The 16,873-nt window shown below is 41.5% G+C and overlaps 2 protein-coding genes across 5 annotated transcripts in view; one reads left to right on the forward strand and one right to left on the reverse strand.

The window, feature by feature from the left end:
- Positions 1–16,873, reverse strand: part of LOC139102991 (neuroglobin) — a 125,384-nt gene that overhangs the window by 49,071 nt on the left and 59,440 nt on the right. The window contains exons 5-7 of the mRNA XM_070657277.1: positions 14,824–14,869; positions 3,846–4,162; positions 3,693–3,732 (exon numbers count right to left, since the gene is read on the reverse strand). The gene's annotated coding sequence lies outside the window, so the exon portion shown is untranslated. The remainder of the gene's footprint in view (positions 1–3,692; positions 3,733–3,845; positions 4,163–14,823; positions 14,870–16,873) is intronic.
- Positions 1–16,873, forward strand: part of LOC139102981 (uncharacterized) — a 38,934-nt gene that overhangs the window by 15,976 nt on the left and 6,085 nt on the right. For 2 of the 4 annotated variants that reach the window (XM_070657233.1, XM_070657234.1), the window contains exons 2-6: positions 4,961–5,253; positions 9,951–10,088; positions 14,284–14,351; positions 14,970–15,262; positions 16,173–16,480. In XM_070657233.1, coding sequence (XP_070513334.1) covers positions 5,170–5,253; positions 9,951–10,088; positions 14,284–14,351; positions 14,970–15,262; positions 16,173–16,480 — 891 coding nt within the window. In that variant the 5' untranslated portion in view covers positions 4,961–5,169. Of the gene's footprint in view, positions 1–809; positions 2,774–4,960; positions 5,254–9,950; positions 10,089–14,283; positions 14,352–14,969; positions 15,263–16,172; positions 16,481–16,873 lie in introns of those variants that run through there. The other 2 variants (XM_070657231.1, XM_070657232.1) reach the window with 2 other exon arrangements.

A 16,873-nucleotide genomic window follows, 5' to 3' on the forward strand; every position in this document is an offset into this window, starting at 1 on the left:
GGCATGTCAGGAAATGATTAAACTTTGACTAACTTCTTACGTTATACTTTATAACTTCGTTAAGTTATTAAGCTCATAAAAGGAATTACAAAAGAAACTTTCTCACCAACTCCTATTAATCCCTAAACGAAAGCCGAGCATTCGGCCAAGAAACTTCAGATCCCACCCCTTGATTTAACATAATGAACTATATTTACGCGAGATACCATCTTTAAAACCACACGTGCACACGAACTTTATCACCGAACCGTGGAAGAGAAACTATTGGAACCTCAGTCGAATAAAGTACATATAATTCTTTCCTCTGCGTTATCACGCAGAAGAAAGAAATGATCGATCCACTTAAAGAACACGACCTGCGGCTCGAAAGGGAACTGATATTACAACGGAGGCGTACGAAAATCTGTCGCGGAGCCGGTGCGTTCCTTCGGGCTGCGAATCTAACGATCGACGATCGAGAGGCCGCGGTAGCGGAGGCGAGGCAGCTTGATATTCGTCGGATGCGCGTCGCGGAGCCCGGCCGCGTATGAGCGCGGAATAAATTATCTCGGTCTGGTCACTCCTGCGATCTCCCAACGTGTCCCTCTCTCTCTCCCTTTTTACCTCGCGCCGTTCCCTCTTTCTCGCGCTTTCTCTCACCGACGAACCTATCTCATTCCGCTTCGCGATCGCTCCCCGTATTCGGTCCTTACGTCTTTCTCGCTCCCACCGCCGGTGCGTCTATAATGACTCCTCGTGGTGGGACGATACCGGAAGTGAAGTCAGAACGGCGGAACCACGACGTTCACTCAATGGAAAGTTCGAGCTCCACCGGCGCGGGCTGGTCTAAGGTGGCTGGTACACGCTCTCTCGTGCGCGCCAAGGAAAATCCGCTTCTTTCGACCGGCTAGCTCGGCATTCGCGCGAGCGCGAGTCACGCGCGAGCAGCTGCCGAGGAAAAGTCGCGTCGATATCTCCTCCGCGAGGAGTACCGCCGAAAGTGTGGTGTTTCAAAGAAAGCTAGTTGGATAACTCGGCGCGAGTGAAAGCTCGAAAAATTCTACGGGACGTTAAAAAGGCCGAATCGCGAGTAGTTGAGTTTCGGTACCGTTTTGTTAGTGTACGTGCCGCGGGATTCGACGAAATGTCAACGAACGGTGAATCGGAATAGAAGCTGAACGGATAATTAATTCGGAAAACAATAAGTGAATGGTTGAGTGCTTTAATTAAATTTTTCTATTGTCTTCTTTTTCGTCGCTACGGGCGCAAAAATTGTGTAAACTGTTGAATTGATGGAAAATAAGAAATCTAGGAGAAGCGCCTATTTGACGTTGCATTATCGTGGCAAACAAAGTGCATTTTATTGTGAAGCGCCGGAAGTCTCGAGGAGCAGCAAATAACATCGTCGAGTAATCAAGGCAGCGGTTGAATAAATTGGATCGGGGATATTACAAGAACCGTCGAGGGAGGGAAAGGAAAAGGAAGGTGGAAAAAAGACGCATAAGGAAAGTCGCCATTAAGCTGTGGCAAAGAAAAAGCTTTCTCTCCGCGAGAAGGAAGAGAAACGATAAATTTCCGGGACCTTGTACATTAACTTCCATTTCGGAGTCGGTACGCGAAAATTTGAAAGCGTTCATGATAAATTGTCCACGGTTTTATCGAGAAAATCAGAGAAAACGATCGGCGCCAATTTCTGCAGTTTTCATCCCGGGGCGGAATACGTTGAACATTTCGGTTCGTCAGCGTGAATTTTTTTTTCGCGGAACGTATAAAACCTGCTGAACGAAGGAAAGTTATTCCGCGCAAGACTTCAAACGCGTTCTCTTTTCGTGCGCAGCCGCATGAAAAATAGAGGAGTTTTCACTGTGCCGAACAATAAGCATTTTCGCGTGAAAGTGACAAGATGATGACGGCCTTTGAGAAAAAAAAAAAAAAGGAAAAGATACATGTGATTTTCGTGGGCGAGACAAAAGCTAGTGTGCGAAGCGGAAGTTCGTCGCGACGAAGAATGCTAATTAACCCAATTCCTCTCGAAGTTGCGTTAACAAACGGGCATACATTTTAATTCGTTGTGTTATCACCCGGCGTTTCCTTAATTAAAGTGAAATCATTGTCTCGTGCGTCAATTACAAAAAAAAAAAGAAAAAAGACTGCGCGGAATCATAAATATGAATTAGTGTATCCCAACGAGTAAAGCAGCCTGCGAAGAAATTAGCGAAACTAATTTGAGATAAACTGCTGCAACGTCTTAATGAAGGAGAACTAATGAACTTTGTAATTTTATAAAGTGCTCTCGGCGTGTCCGACGCGACAGCTGGCAGTCTGTCATCGCCGTGGACTCCTCGTGTAAAACAAAGAATTTGCTGACGCGCGACGAAAAGACTTTCAATTTGTACAAGAAATCGCGTCTTGGGTGGCCCTCAAATCTCAGTTATCATCCGTACTCTTTTTGTCGCGCGGTATACTCTCGTTTTTTTTTTTTTTCGTATATAATTTACGAGCCAGTTTATGCCGCCGTAAAGCGACGATTATAGTAATCGGCGCCGACTATGAGCGAAAGGATTTCATCCGAGAATATCCATTATCCAAAGCGACATGTATCAAGCGTGAGCAGACGCGGGGCTTGTCGTTGCCGATAATTCGTTCGCTGGGGTGACCATCGAGGGTGAAAACAGGGGACTCGAAGTGCATTTGTGAAAGTACTCGTCAGAGATGGTCAGCCAACACGCGATGGCCACCACCGTCCGCAAAGTTAAGCAGGAAAATCGTCTCAGGCGGCAGAATCAGAGTCAAGGTACGCGTAAATACATATTAGTCGCGAACGTTGGGTATCTCGTTAACAAAAGGAGAACTGGGTGCTCTTCAAGAACGTAAATTCATAATGCAACTTGAACAACCTTATCTCCGAGGGAACCTTCATCGCGGTTATGTTACAACGAAACGCATGTATCGCACCTCCTTTGGAATTAATGTGGAGCAGTTAGGATGTAGCAGAAATATAATACGACATTAACAACGGAGCATACACGCGCGTGTCAGATAACTGTCGTTCTACTGTAATTGCATTGAAAATATTATGAGACTTCGGCGCGCGAAACGTTGAGAAAAACGAAGAAGAGACGAGCTGAGCGAAGAAGTAATGTATTTATGAGACTTCAATTAGCGCGCGATAATCGTAATTTAGATAGCGTCTTATCGCGAGTCATCGAATTACCTTATTCACGGACTTTACGCGCTTTGGATATTTTATCGAGCAAACGATCGGCTTACGCAAATGTTGCCGAGCAAGATTTTTATAATCCTTAAATAAAGATGTAGCTTTGTCCTATCTATTCGCGAATAAATTCTTTACTTTTAATACAGTTTAAATAAATCTTATGTATAATACATAGGAATTTCCTAGGTACATGCTCTTCATTTAAATAAGTCGTTTAACACATTCAGGCTCACTTCAGGATGCATCATGGTGATGAATATATTAATATTTATTTCACACTTCTTATATGCATGAAAATCTTTCCTTTGTCAATTTTATTTTGCATTAAAGTAAGCCAGAAAAATTGTCAATACGCGTTAAAAAATAATTAATATTAATTTCCATTCTATTCTACGTAAAGAAATTCATAAAAAATTTAAACAAGGAAAACCGAGCGCGCGCTATTTTTTTTAAGACCCCAATTGCAAAGTACGAAAAAAAAAATTATTTGACTCACCAATCTGAGCTTCAGCGGAGTTGATGTATTCTGCTGGTGACTGTAACAGAAAAAGAAAAATATGTAGACGTGTAAATTAATTAATAAAATTAATAAAAAAAAAGATAACAGTTTTTATTTGATAAAGATTTTATTAAAAAAATTTATTCTTACCTAAGAGTTGCTCCGCCGATGCAAGATGCCCTTCCTGGGCCTGCTCCTCCTCTCAGATGGGACGTGTCGAGTCATCCTTCCGCGCACAAGTAACTCGCGAACACCCCGACCGTGATTTTACTAATCGCGAAAATTATTAATCACTTTCGCGCTTTCTTGTCCGACGCGTTTAAAATAAAGACGTGCGAAAAAAATACGACCGAGTACTGTACGAAGCTCGCGGAACGACCGACGAACCGGCTGCGGCTCGTATAATTAATGATATCGGCGGTAACGACACTTTCTTCGTCGATAGCAGCGGATGCAGCTGCGTTAATCTGTAACAAAAAAAATACATATAATTTAATAAACGTCAACAATAGAATCAATTAATTAGCTTCTGAAATAAAAGATTACTTCGGAGATGAACGCGTAAGGAAATAACTTACTCTAAGGAAAGAGACGTAATTACACGTGCTCTCCTCACACGGAGGATCACACGTGCTCTCCTCACACAGTGAATTACACGTGCTCTCCTCACACGGAGTATCACACGTGCTCTCCACACACGAAGAATGGGAGAGGAGAATATAGTTCTTGTATCGCGACGTTTTCGTTGAACGCAAATTCGGCACGAACACGCGGTTGCTGCGTAATGCGTACGTGTGCTTCGCCCGACCGCTGGAGAAGGACAAAGCGAGAGTGGGAGTAGTGGGGGAATACACCTAGCGCGCGGCACGTAGACTCACGCTTACCGCTCACCCCGTTCCTCCCCCCGTCACCCCGCGCCTATCTAGAGAATATTCCGCGCTCGCTCTCTCCCCCGCTCCCCCCTCCGCGGCTATCTATTCGTTACTCTCGTTCCGTCTTTGCCTGTACGCATTAATTTAATATTAAAATTAAATCCAACCTGAAAATCGCCGACTTTACAATCCAACGTTGACTCTCGCTTGGCGTGATGCAAGCCAAGCGAGAGAGAACTAATCGGCGTCGGTTTTAAACGGTAATAATTAATTTTTAAGATAGGATTAAATTCACAGTGTCTTTTTGTCTCAATTTAAATTAATGATTTATCGAACTTTGGGGGTAAAATGTTAAAAGGGATTGTGCAATTTTTTTTCTTTTTTTTCTTATAGATGAAGAAGGGCCTTACAAACCAGTGCCACCACCGAAACCGGTGCCGAACAATCAAAAGAGTCAGGATGTTCAGCAGAACGAGCATCGGGAGCAGTCGGTAGCCGAGCGTCTATCATTGCGTACGACTTCCGGCCCGGAAAGAGCTAACGTCGCGGAGAACGGGCAGGTTCGTAGTGCAGCCGGGCAGCCCTTCGCACCGGAATACAGGATGCCACCCTTGTACGGCGAGGAGCAGAGCTCGGGTCAGGCTCAACAGGCAGCCAGTTTGCAAACTCACAGTAGCAAGTTTCCGGTAAGTGCGATAATCCGCATCGACGATGAAATCGAAGCGTCGTTATTTAATTTTTCCTACCGTGTTTCTCGACGTTTCTTTGCAAACCCGCAGTTTTTTTTTTTTTATTATTTTTATTATTAATTTTTCAAGTTATAAAAATAAAATTATGTCTTTCAATATTATCGCGTCTGAGCTCGGAACTCGTTCGGAACATACTGCACCTTCGCTCAAGGAACAGGTTGCTAATTATCCTATAGAGCGACTACAACACCTTGTTCGGTTCGTGTCGTCCTGTATGTACCAGAGACAATGAGACGAAAAAGAACTGAGCGAAGTCGCCGCGTATAATGGCTCTAAATCTTTGCTGTCATGAATTATCTTTTTTCTTTTTCCTTCTTCTTTTTTTTATACGCTCGTGCTGAATGCATCTTTTCACGTTCTCCTCGTATGTATTTGCATTTCGCAATAATTTTTTTTCCCCTTTATGTCCGCTTTCAACGGTATGGCTTTTTACTCTGTTAAAATTTTTATCATAACGGATACGCAGCCGTCGCGGTCTGACGCTCGTTCATTTTTGCTTGTTGAAAAATTAAAGCGTCTATTGCAAGAATGTCGTGTACGTTGCTTTTGATAAATTAATTTTTGCGCCTGGTAAATAAAGAAAATAAATTATTGTTCGCGCAACTTTTTCCATTTAATTATACTCATTTGCATAAAAGATATTCCTGTATAATTTTTACATCAAAGTAACAATATTAATGGTAATTATGCAAGTACTATGCTTTTTCTTATACAGTAATTTAAATTATTTCCTGATTTTAAATAAGTTAAAATATAGTAATTTGTATATGGTTATTAACAAAGTAATTAACAGGCGCATTAATTTCAAACGTTTTCATCAAAATTGATGAAAATAGATCAGAGCCAATGACAGACGGCTTTATAATGAAACGTACACATATAATTTAATGTTGATAATAGCTTAACGCATAAACTATTAAAAGAAAAAAAAACTTTTATTTAATTAAAAAAATTCTTTTAATAAATATGGAAAACTTAAAATTTTCTACGGAGAAAATAATTTCATTTTCATTAATAAACTCGTTATTAAAACGAAAGTTTCAAATTTAAGATACATATCTGCGACACGAAACTCGACTTTCTTTCCCCCGAACGTTATTTATAACCATCATCGTTTACACTCTCGATCGGATGTTAATTAATTATAGAAACACCAGTAATGTTGCCATTTCTCAATGATTTCATGCAATTATCAACTCGTCACGTTAATGACGCGACAAATGTGCGCGACTATCTTAATAAGGAAATTCCAGGAGTACATTTAGACGTGTGTTTTTTTTTTCTTTCTTTCCGGAGGCCGGAATTAAGTGCAACGAGAAGAAACGAGTAGAATTCATTCCGTTATGCTTTATTTGGTATAAACGGTCAGGCTTTCTAGAATTATACTTATAGGTTTCTTAGATACGATGAACCGGGCTCAGTTATCACGTATTTTTATCTCGGCCATCAATTATCATCGCATTATTATTTTTCCATTGGCGTATGTAACTCATTTTTAATTTCTAATTTTCCCCATTGTCTACGGTGGCCTGTCTTTCGATTCTCATTGCCCGACCTCAGTCAATTCCCGCTAATTAACCGAGCGCGCTCGTGTAATCACGCGGCACGAATAGCGCACGTTGATCTTCCGCCTTCGGCGTCAGGAATTAGCGCGCGGTCCATGGAGAAATCTTCGGTAACAGTTCGTTGTACGCTAGTTACGTTGTTCTTGGGAAGGTTCTCAGAGGTTCCCCACCGAGACAAAGGGGGCATCATACGCGCGTACCGTTCGCCGGAAGTCGGGTAAGGGGGCTTTACTCGCGATAGCCGTTTAGATACACACCGCATTTCTCCGCAAGAATCGGCACAACCGCAGGTGAGAATAAATCGGGGTAATTCAGTGTCTTACCTTTCGATCTTTGCTGTTTCGCGAGTGCCCTTATTATCAATTCTCACAGTGCTGCTGGTAAATCGTGACGCGCGTCGATCCTCATAAGAAACTCTTAGTTAAATATACCGCGAAACGCCGGCCGCTGAGAACCACCGAGAACTAAGAGAGAGAACAGTCTCACTACTTCCTCCCTCGTCTTCTCGATCACCACCCCCTCGGCCGGGCCCAAAGTTCTCTCCTTCGATTTTCGGTGGTTCTCAACGGCCGGCGCTTCGCGGCTGCCTGTCGATGTATATCACGGGGCATGTCTCCGTTCACGAATTCATCCAATCAAGAAAGAAAATTCTAAAAGCAACCCATCATGCTAATTGATCGGAATATCCGATCGCAAATCCATTAATTTATCCTTTCTACGTAAAATGTTGTCGTGCCGCGATCAATTGTCTTATAGCGTTTTAATTATCGCGTGACGCATAGCCTACGGACTCTTTCGCGAATTAATTTTCCTTTGACAGAGAAAGAGTGATTACATCCTCGTGCTTGAATCGTTGCTTTGTGCTTTATAACAGAAATTCAATTATAATGCGGAACATTCTGTTTAATGAATTGAATAGACTAAAAATAATTAAGGCAAACTTCTGCACTTTGATAGATGAGCTTCGCGTGAGGTTATTGAGATTTCGATATAACTAATGAGTAATATACATGAGATACAAATAACGACCCGCTGCTTTCTTATTTTACGTCTAATCACGAGGTAAACTAAAATGCAAAAAAAAAAAAAAAAAAGAAAAAAAGAAACACCCGTGGCTAATAAAAAAAATAAAAAAAAACTTATTTTACACATAAATAATTCTTCGCGAGATTTATCTCGGATTAATTATAGAACATCTCGAGCGCGGCACATGCACACGTTTATGTATCATTAAAGCTTGAAGATGCAAGATTAAAGGCTTCGGAATGTATGACCGTGTCCGAACAACAATAGCGGTAGCGTTCGAGATTATTGCTACTAAAGGAACCACCCGTTAAAGATCAGCCTCCATCAAAGATTCAATGTCTCTTAAGCGCCGGGCGCAAGAGAGATAGTTAGAAGGTAATCCAATATCAGTGATGCAGGTCCAGTCGTTCGGGGCTCTATCACGTCCTATTATCATCCCCCGGAAGGCGCAAATCGATCGGTATTTTTACACGCGAGCTTACGCCCCGACGCACCGCGTTACGCGCGTTCCCGTAAACGCCGTTCCTCTATTAGCACGCTTTATTTCTTTCGCAAAACATCGTCGTGCCTCGAGCTTTTTTTATAATCGAGCTTTATGACGCAACACGTCGCCACGCATACTTGTGTGCGCGCTCGTCGACGTATGACGTCACAATACCGCCGGCCGCCCTGCGGAAGATGCCAATGCAACTATCGTGTCCTTTTTGAAAAATAAAATTGCGCAGTCATTTGGATGACTTCCAAGAGAAAGAGCGGAGCAAAGAACGTATCACGCGGTACGAAGAAATCGTTAAATAAAGAAAATCGTGTCGCGGATATACACACATGCTAATTTTTTTTTCTTTTCTTCTCTTTTCTGTTGTTGTATTTTTCGCAATATCACACAGGATATTTTTATTTTCACGTCGAGATCGCGATCGTAATTTGCAAGCGAACGTATCGCGTCCCGATCGCCGTGGCGATCGGCGGCCGCGAGTCTCGAGGGAATAATCCTCGCGCGAGGCCGCGCGCCATGGACCGCACATACGTGCACGTACGCGGCGCGTCGTTATGTATCCGCAAGCGTGATTATGCACGGGGGCTTACCTATCCGCGTGCATTTATTTTCCGCGGCAGTAGCTCGTTTCATCACGCTTGCTTTCTTCCGAGCGCGATGCCCGCCGTCCGTTGCCGCGGACGATGCTGCAGCTTGCAGCCAGTTTAGTTCAGTGACACCTTGCTCGGCGCACGGCGCGTTATTACGCGCACGCAACGTACGCGTACGCCGCGCGCGGCCGTGCACGCACGCACTTTGCGTATCGCCGTGCCGTGCGTGCGAACTCGCTTCGACACGGATGCTCCGCCTGGCGTGGACGAGAAAGCCGCACGGAAAATCCCTCGGCACGGCGCCCGTCTGCGGGCTACTCTATACCGTCCGTTTGTTTTTGCTCTGTTTACCTGGACACAATTTACAGCACGCCTCTCGGGGGCGCGCTCGGTTGCGCGCGAGCTAAGAAAAGAAGCCCGGCTGCGGATTAATTTGCTTTAACGCGTCAGTTATCGTTGGAAAAGCAATTTGAAAGTAATTGCGGGATTGGAAATTAGGGTATCAAAATTTAAAAGAAAAAGGAAAGAAAATAAAATAAGAAATGCGCTCGGAAAAGCAGAACGTTTAATTTGCGCGAGCTAAAAAGTGTAATTAAATAAAATAATGATCCGACCGTTTGTTTCGATTATTTTATATTTGTATTTCTAGGGAGCCTCGCGAAAATTGCACCTACGGAAATTATATTATTAAATATCGTAAACTGAAGGAATGAGGATAAACACGCCTGAGCCGATAACGATGATCATATTGCGCTGGCTTAATTACATTAATTAACGATAAATCTTTCGGTGTTGCCTATTAATTCATCTCAATTAGCTATTTATATATATCATAGTTGAATGAATAAACGGCTTATTAATAATAGATTATTCGATAAATAATTCCCCAAATAATGCCACTTGCAGGAAGGCATGCTAATAATTTAAATAAATGTGCTCTGTTCATTGCGATTGCAGATCGAGCGCGAGCTGATCCTGTCGTCGGGAGACAAGAATTCTAAGATTCCTATTCTTCACGAGTACAAACAGAGAGCTGCCGGAAGGGTCGCCATCGCGCCGGATGCGCCGGTCAAGCAACAGGCCTGGGTTCAAGAAGTAAGTCCGATCTTCTTTGATAACTCACGGTGAATAAACCGCAATAATTTTTTTTTTTTTCTTTTTTCGCGTTTTTCCATTCAAGAACAGTTGCTAGCGTAACGAGAAGCTATTGTATAATACCGTTTTAATACGTTTTCTTTTTTTTCTCTCTCTTTCTTTTTTCTTAAATTTCTCGCGTTTTCTTATTATTTAAATATAAATCCTCGACCTCCTCGACGGGTTAATAATTTAACGGATTTTCGCGCTCGTCAAAGTCGATAAACTTCCGACGGTAGCCGGGACGACGGAGTTTTCGTCCCACTTTGAGAACGGCTCCATTGTCTAACGATCATTACGAAATCCCTCGATTAATCGGGTGTCACGTGTGCGCAACGTTACGTACACGTGCCACCTACGAGCGAGCGTCAGTAGGCGTCAGACACGCGTGTCAGGCGTTCCTTTTCCCGGTTACGTATTAATAACTTGAGGGATGGGTACAGAAATTGATACCGGATCGATAAGCATATATTACTTCTTTCTTTTCATTTCTCCCCCGACGAATTATTTTATTAAATCCCGAGTCCTTTTTTTTTTCTTTTATTTAACATCCCCCATGCCTCGCACTCGTTACTACTTAAGGACGAAGCGTCTTCGTGATCGTCCGCTCGAGTAAATTACATCCGGCACGATCGGCAGCAAGATTTGCGTTAACGACGTACCATGAGAAAGAGAGACGACATTGCCGGGTGTTATGACAGTCCCGTGTGCGTTATAAAAACACGACGGCCTTTAACAGTTACGCTTATAGTGCACTGCAAGTACGCCGCGAATCGGCCTCCTCTGTTTACGAGTTTGCACGCGGGGCGGACTGCAGTTATCGGTCCTCGGATAGTCATTGGTTGGTTTCATTGATCCTGGGATGGTGGCTCGTTTATAGAACACTCCGGGCGATTCTGAAGTGATTGTGCAGCTCGAGTACGTTGCGTGTCCCAACGACGCAATAAATGCAGGGTATTCTCCCTGAATATTACACCCATTTTACGATTAACTAGTCAACTTCGTCGTCAAACTATTCCGTTCTGCGCGGCGAAATAAACGAGTTTTCCACCGTCTCTTCGGAAATTCAACGAGCCACGCCGCAAGTTATCACGTTATATTTTACGAGCCGACCCTTGAAGAATTTCTCGGTTAAGTTATTTTCTCTGTTTTTTTTCTCTCTTTTTTTTTTTCCTTCTTAAAATATCTTGGTGAAAAACGTCGCTGTTGAATTTAATAAAGGCGAGAATCAAGTATTTGTAACTCGCTGCGGATTGCGATACGAATATAACGGCGGGCGCGCCGAAGGGATTCACCTTTTCGCGATTTCGCACGAAACTCGATACGCTCCGGCGTGCAGAATGGCCAACTTTCGTTGCCTTTCGAATTACTTAAACCCTATTTTGCATAATACACATTATCGTGCGAAACGACGCTTAATCAACGCTGAAGATGTTCGCGGCGGCGTGCCAAATATGAGGCACGTCGTAGATTCACACAGCTCGTAAACCTCTTTCCGAACGTTCTCAGAAACCTCGAGTGTTACTAACTTCGAGGATTCCGCATAAATAAATTTTTCTCTACTTTTGTGGAAGCCACGTGTAGCTTTCAACCTTGTTTTCTCTTTTCAACGTCACATACGGAGACGTCTCCGCTCCGGAGCTACATGTTCCCCGTGAAAGTTCCTCTTTTAACGTGGAAACGTATTGAAAAGTTCGATCATAAAATAAAACGCGTAAAAAATGCAACGTTATTTTTCCTTTTCTCCCTCCACCTTATTTTTTCCTATCTCTATTTTCTTCAATATTTTTCTATACGTGTACTTTGCATCGCAGTTCCCTTTCGGTAAAGTATGAGAAAGAAGAGTTTTAAAAATTCAATTGTCTACTTTAGCGATACGAAAGATGAACATGGATTAAACGTATTCCGTCGATTTTAATATATGTATTAGAACAAACCATGCGCGTGCTGCGCGCGCGATATTTTTCTATATAATATATAATTCTATATAATTTTTCTATATAATATAATTTTTATTTTCCAAAAGAAAAATAATCCAAAAGATGTTATACTAAATTAAAAAAAAAAAAAAAATCTGGTTTGTTCTAGTTTCCTACCTTATCTCATCTATCTTTGGGCAACAATTAAAAAACTATATCATGCATAACGCACCAACTTTTTAAGATAAGACAATCTTTTTTTTTATGTAATACGAGAACACTATCTTTTCGATCGTCTGTCTTCCTTAAACTCTTTCCGCTTTGAAAGAACCTTCTCCGGCTGAATAAAAAATTTTCGAACGCGTCATCGGGGAGCCGTGACTTTTCGATGGGTAGCCCGCCGCGTACGAAAAACTTCTCTTTTATCTTTTCTACGGCTGTAATCCCGGCACGGTATCAGCGCGGCCATAAGTCAGAGAGCCTTTTCCGTATGCGCGATGCGTGTCCGCAGGGCCCTATACGCGCGCGCGGCCGTTGTTATTCCAGGCTCATCTTTCCTACGGTTCTCTCTTCCCGAGAACCGTAGAATTCAGTGCGTTAACTTTGAAATTCCCCGTGCGGCCGAGGCAACGCACGCCAGGGACCGTGGCCGTTAGCCGATGTCCTCTTTCGAAGGAAATTCTATTCTATCCTAGGGAAGGTCGATAACATATTACTTTATTTTACGACCACCGCGCCGTCGTTACACAACCGAATCGACTCATATTCCTATCGCATCACCTTATCCATAATATCATACGTTGCGACACGAAGAGTTAACTATATTAATTTAATGACGCTGCGTTAGGAAGATCAATATAGCGGAAAGTTTATAGTTTATGGTCGTAGCGATCGGTTAACATCGTTTCTTTTCTGTTTGTTCGCTTTTCTAATGCATAATTAATTTTTTTTTTCCCAAACCTCGTTTAATTAATCCTACGGTACGTTTTCAATTTTCAAGTTGCTTTAACTGGCGGTATCTTTATAAAACTTTGATTTCAACGGCGCGTTCGTTAAAGCACGCGGTTTATCGAAACGTTACTCGTTTGAAAGTCCACTCTGCGAAGAAAGATAAATCCCGCAAATTACGTCCCGACGACATCCGTTTGAACTACGAATCCCTTCTATGGTCGCTATGTAACTGTTGACTTTTTACTTGTCTGCGTGATTATGTAGTCGAGATAGTTTGACTTTGCGTAATCTAGCGGTGGTTCGTCACAAATTGCGATCGTTAAAATTCGCGAGGGCTTATTTCGCCGGTGCCGCCACTTTTATTAAACGATTCTTAGTGAGGAGACACGTTTTCAGAAACAAACTTCAAATGAGTCCCGCTTGCTGGAAGTTAGACGACTTTGGGACACTACTTACGTCGTAAGTGCGCGCTTCGTGCCATGAATCGTCTCTCTAAGAGAACAATTTCTGACGAACCGCGCGCGAAATTAAGGTATTACGTCGCGATTGACGCTCCTTATTAGTCATTTTGCGCAGCACAGAAAGAAAAGTGCTACTATATTTCGCAAATTTTGTAACAGTGACTTGAGGGGGAATTATTATTTCGAAATTCATATTAAACATATAAAAAAAAATTTTTTTAACGTAATAAAATTATAATTTTTTTAAACTACAGACAAAAATTAAAATTTGTTAGCCATCGATTCTTTTCAACGCGGTCAAATATTTCTAGTGTAAACTATTTTTTTTTTTTTTCGAACTCCAAAGCTTTTATGATTACTTTTGATTATCGTGAAAGCCTAATGTACAATTCCCCCATTGAACAAACTACGTAAACAACTTTCCCTTAACGCAAATTAATGTATGCCCATGAGTGGCGAATAATTTAATATATCAACTCGCTAACTACCGGGTGGAGAAGTTATTCAATTTTAATTAGACTTTTATCTTCTCTCGTATTTAGGCGTTTTTAACCCGAAGACAAGTTTCCTCGATGCGTAAGTTGTGCGAGTGCCGTCGCGTTTTTGATGCCGCCGATGTGCATAATTACGCGCTCCTCGTTTGACGGCTTAATTGGACGCATCTAACGAAACCGCCGTTGCGGAGTTTGCGGATTTACGTAGAACGTTACACGCCCCGTATATAATTTGCACGTTTATAAAGGATATTTTATTAACGACGTGTGCCGATCATTAACGACGTGCGCTCACCAGGCGAATATAATTTTTTTTTTTCCTTTTTTTCAGGGAACTCAGATGCAGGAAGTAAGACAGGACGGCCAAGCGAGGAGCTATCAGTCACAGGACGCCTACTCGTAATTGCTTCATACTTATTTTACGCTCATGTGAATTACGCGTGAGGATATAAGAGAAGGGCCTCTGCGTGCCTCCCGTTCGATCTCAAATCCTAGCCTTTATTTAGTTATTAATTTTTTTTCTTTTTCTTTTTTTTCTCTAATTTCACGTTTTGTTTCTTTTCCGCATTGTCGATTTATGCAATTTAAATTAAAAAATAAAATTAAATAAGAGCAAATCATTTCCTGCTTGTAAATTAGCAATATCAATGACGGAGCAGTATATTATCGTATCCGCGGTGCGTATATATCTTCGAGAGATCAAATCTTTTATTCTTACTAGAACAAATCATGAGCACGCTCTGCGTGCGCTATTTTTTGATAGGTCCCTATTCGTGCGCGTTGTTATAAGTGGGGACATTAATTAATTATAATGATTTGTACGATAATTACGATTACAAACTATGAAAGAAAAAAAATATATGCGACTTACCAATCTTCAGCGGAGCTTCAGCGGAGTTGTAAAGTTTTGCGGACAACTGTAACATAAAATAAAACATGTTAATGTAGACATGTTAGTATTAAGCTTATTATTATTATATTATATTAGATTATTATTTTTTTCTTATTGTTAATCAGATCAACGTCGAGCGGCGCGGTACCGAGAACGACGAAGATCGACGAGGAAAAGACAAAGTCACTTTCCAGAACTTATCACACGATTAAAGACATGATCTCGAGCCGTTTCGGGCCAAGTCGTAAGGACGTCGAGCCGGAACCGGAAGCCAGTTTGAACAACGTCACGGAGGAGTTGCGAAAGTCGAGCAGAAGCATCGACGATGACGAGGCCAGGAAAAAGGAAGGAATTTACGGAAAACCCCGCGTGCAGGAGCCGTCGGTTAATGTGCAGCAATATTCGAAGAATACTTACGGTAAGTTGGACGCGACCGAGGAAGATGTTGGCCGGGCAATTAAGCGCATTAAGGCGCGATGCTCAGCGAGGTGCCGTTAATTAACTCATAAATGTTGATGAATTAATTTGAAAAAAGAGCCTGTTAAGCGAGATGTTAAATGGCGGAATTGCATGTTTTATAAATATGAAACAGCGTGTGTGCATAGCTTGACTACATAGCAACCGGTATCTTTCAAGATGCACGAGCTTGCGTTTAAAATTAATTTGTAGAAAAATAAAAAACATTAATAAATGAATAAATAACGATGAGCTCTCTTTCATATCTTAAAGTTGTTTTCTAAGAACGGCGTTCAATGTAAAATTATATCTGTCGTAACTGATGATCGATGTACGAATTTACTAGATTATATATATTTAATTTTTATTTAATAAGCTAGCCCACTTCGCGCTATTCTCGTAACTCACAACTTGTCGCTTACAACATGCACGCGACGTGAGATCAACGTGACTTTCTTCCTTTTTGCTCGGCGTGTTATTCGCACTAGCTTGTTGTGCAAACTTATAAATTCACAGCAGAGACGAGAGTCTCGCACGCGCAATATCGCCGTCATTATTTCGCGATCTACCGTAAGCTGTAATACACGCGTTACGTCTCACCGTCTAATCATTTATTCAAACCGAGATTAAGGGTCAAATTTCTCCTCGAACGGATGTGAAATTAATAAATTCGCCGGTATCTCTGTCAAATAAAACGCGGGAATAATTGAAAGCTTTTTAAGAGAGAAAAAGGAAAGAAAAAAAAATTACTTTTTGTAAATCCTAAAGTAATTTAAGTCTTTACATAATACGCGGTGCGTACTTATTATGTAATATATCTCAAAATTTTTTTTTTTATAATAAAAATTAAATAGAATATTTTTTTTGCTCAGGTCAGTATGGTCATTCGTACGGCTATCAAAGCAACCAGCAAAATGTACCTTTACCAGGCCAACTGCAGCCAACCGCGACCATTCAGCCGAATTTACCCGGACAGAGCGCTCAGCTTCATGTGACCCACCACACTCCGCCGGGAGGAATTCAAACAGTTCATCAAACTCAAGTTCCTGCTTTCGGCCAAACCGCGACAGGTGCGCAGCAGGTGCAAAATGTTACAAGAGAATACATGGTGCAAACACCGGGCAGTATGACCGGACAGCAAATACATCAAGGAATCCATCAGAATCCCACGCAAACACAGGTATATCTCGCAAGATAAGATGAATGTTCACGTCGATATCTAGCCACGACAAATGGATAAATGATGCGGGTCTTTGACAAATTAACAATTTCCCCAAGATAAATAATTTACTTCTAAGATTTTGAAAGAGATTAGTTTTATAAAATAAACGAGCCAATAAAATTTGAAATTATTATTAAAATTATTTTAAAATTAGTGTTTAAACGTTTCGATTAATTTAAAAAAATATGCAAATTATTTAAGCAATAATTTTTTTATTGACTCGAAATTTAGAAACAGAATCTCACAAATGTTAGTAATTTTTCTATTTAAAACGTAAGAAGGAAAGTTATTAAACTTTAAGAATGAGTAAATTCGCCAAGCCATTCTCACGTCCGTGTAGGATAATTAAAG

This window comes from Cardiocondyla obscurior, linkage group LG05 (genome assembly GCF_019399895.1).
Source record: "Cardiocondyla obscurior isolate alpha-2009 linkage group LG05, Cobs3.1, whole genome shotgun sequence".
Lineage (NCBI taxonomy): Eukaryota > Metazoa > Arthropoda > Insecta > Hymenoptera > Formicidae > Cardiocondyla > Cardiocondyla obscurior.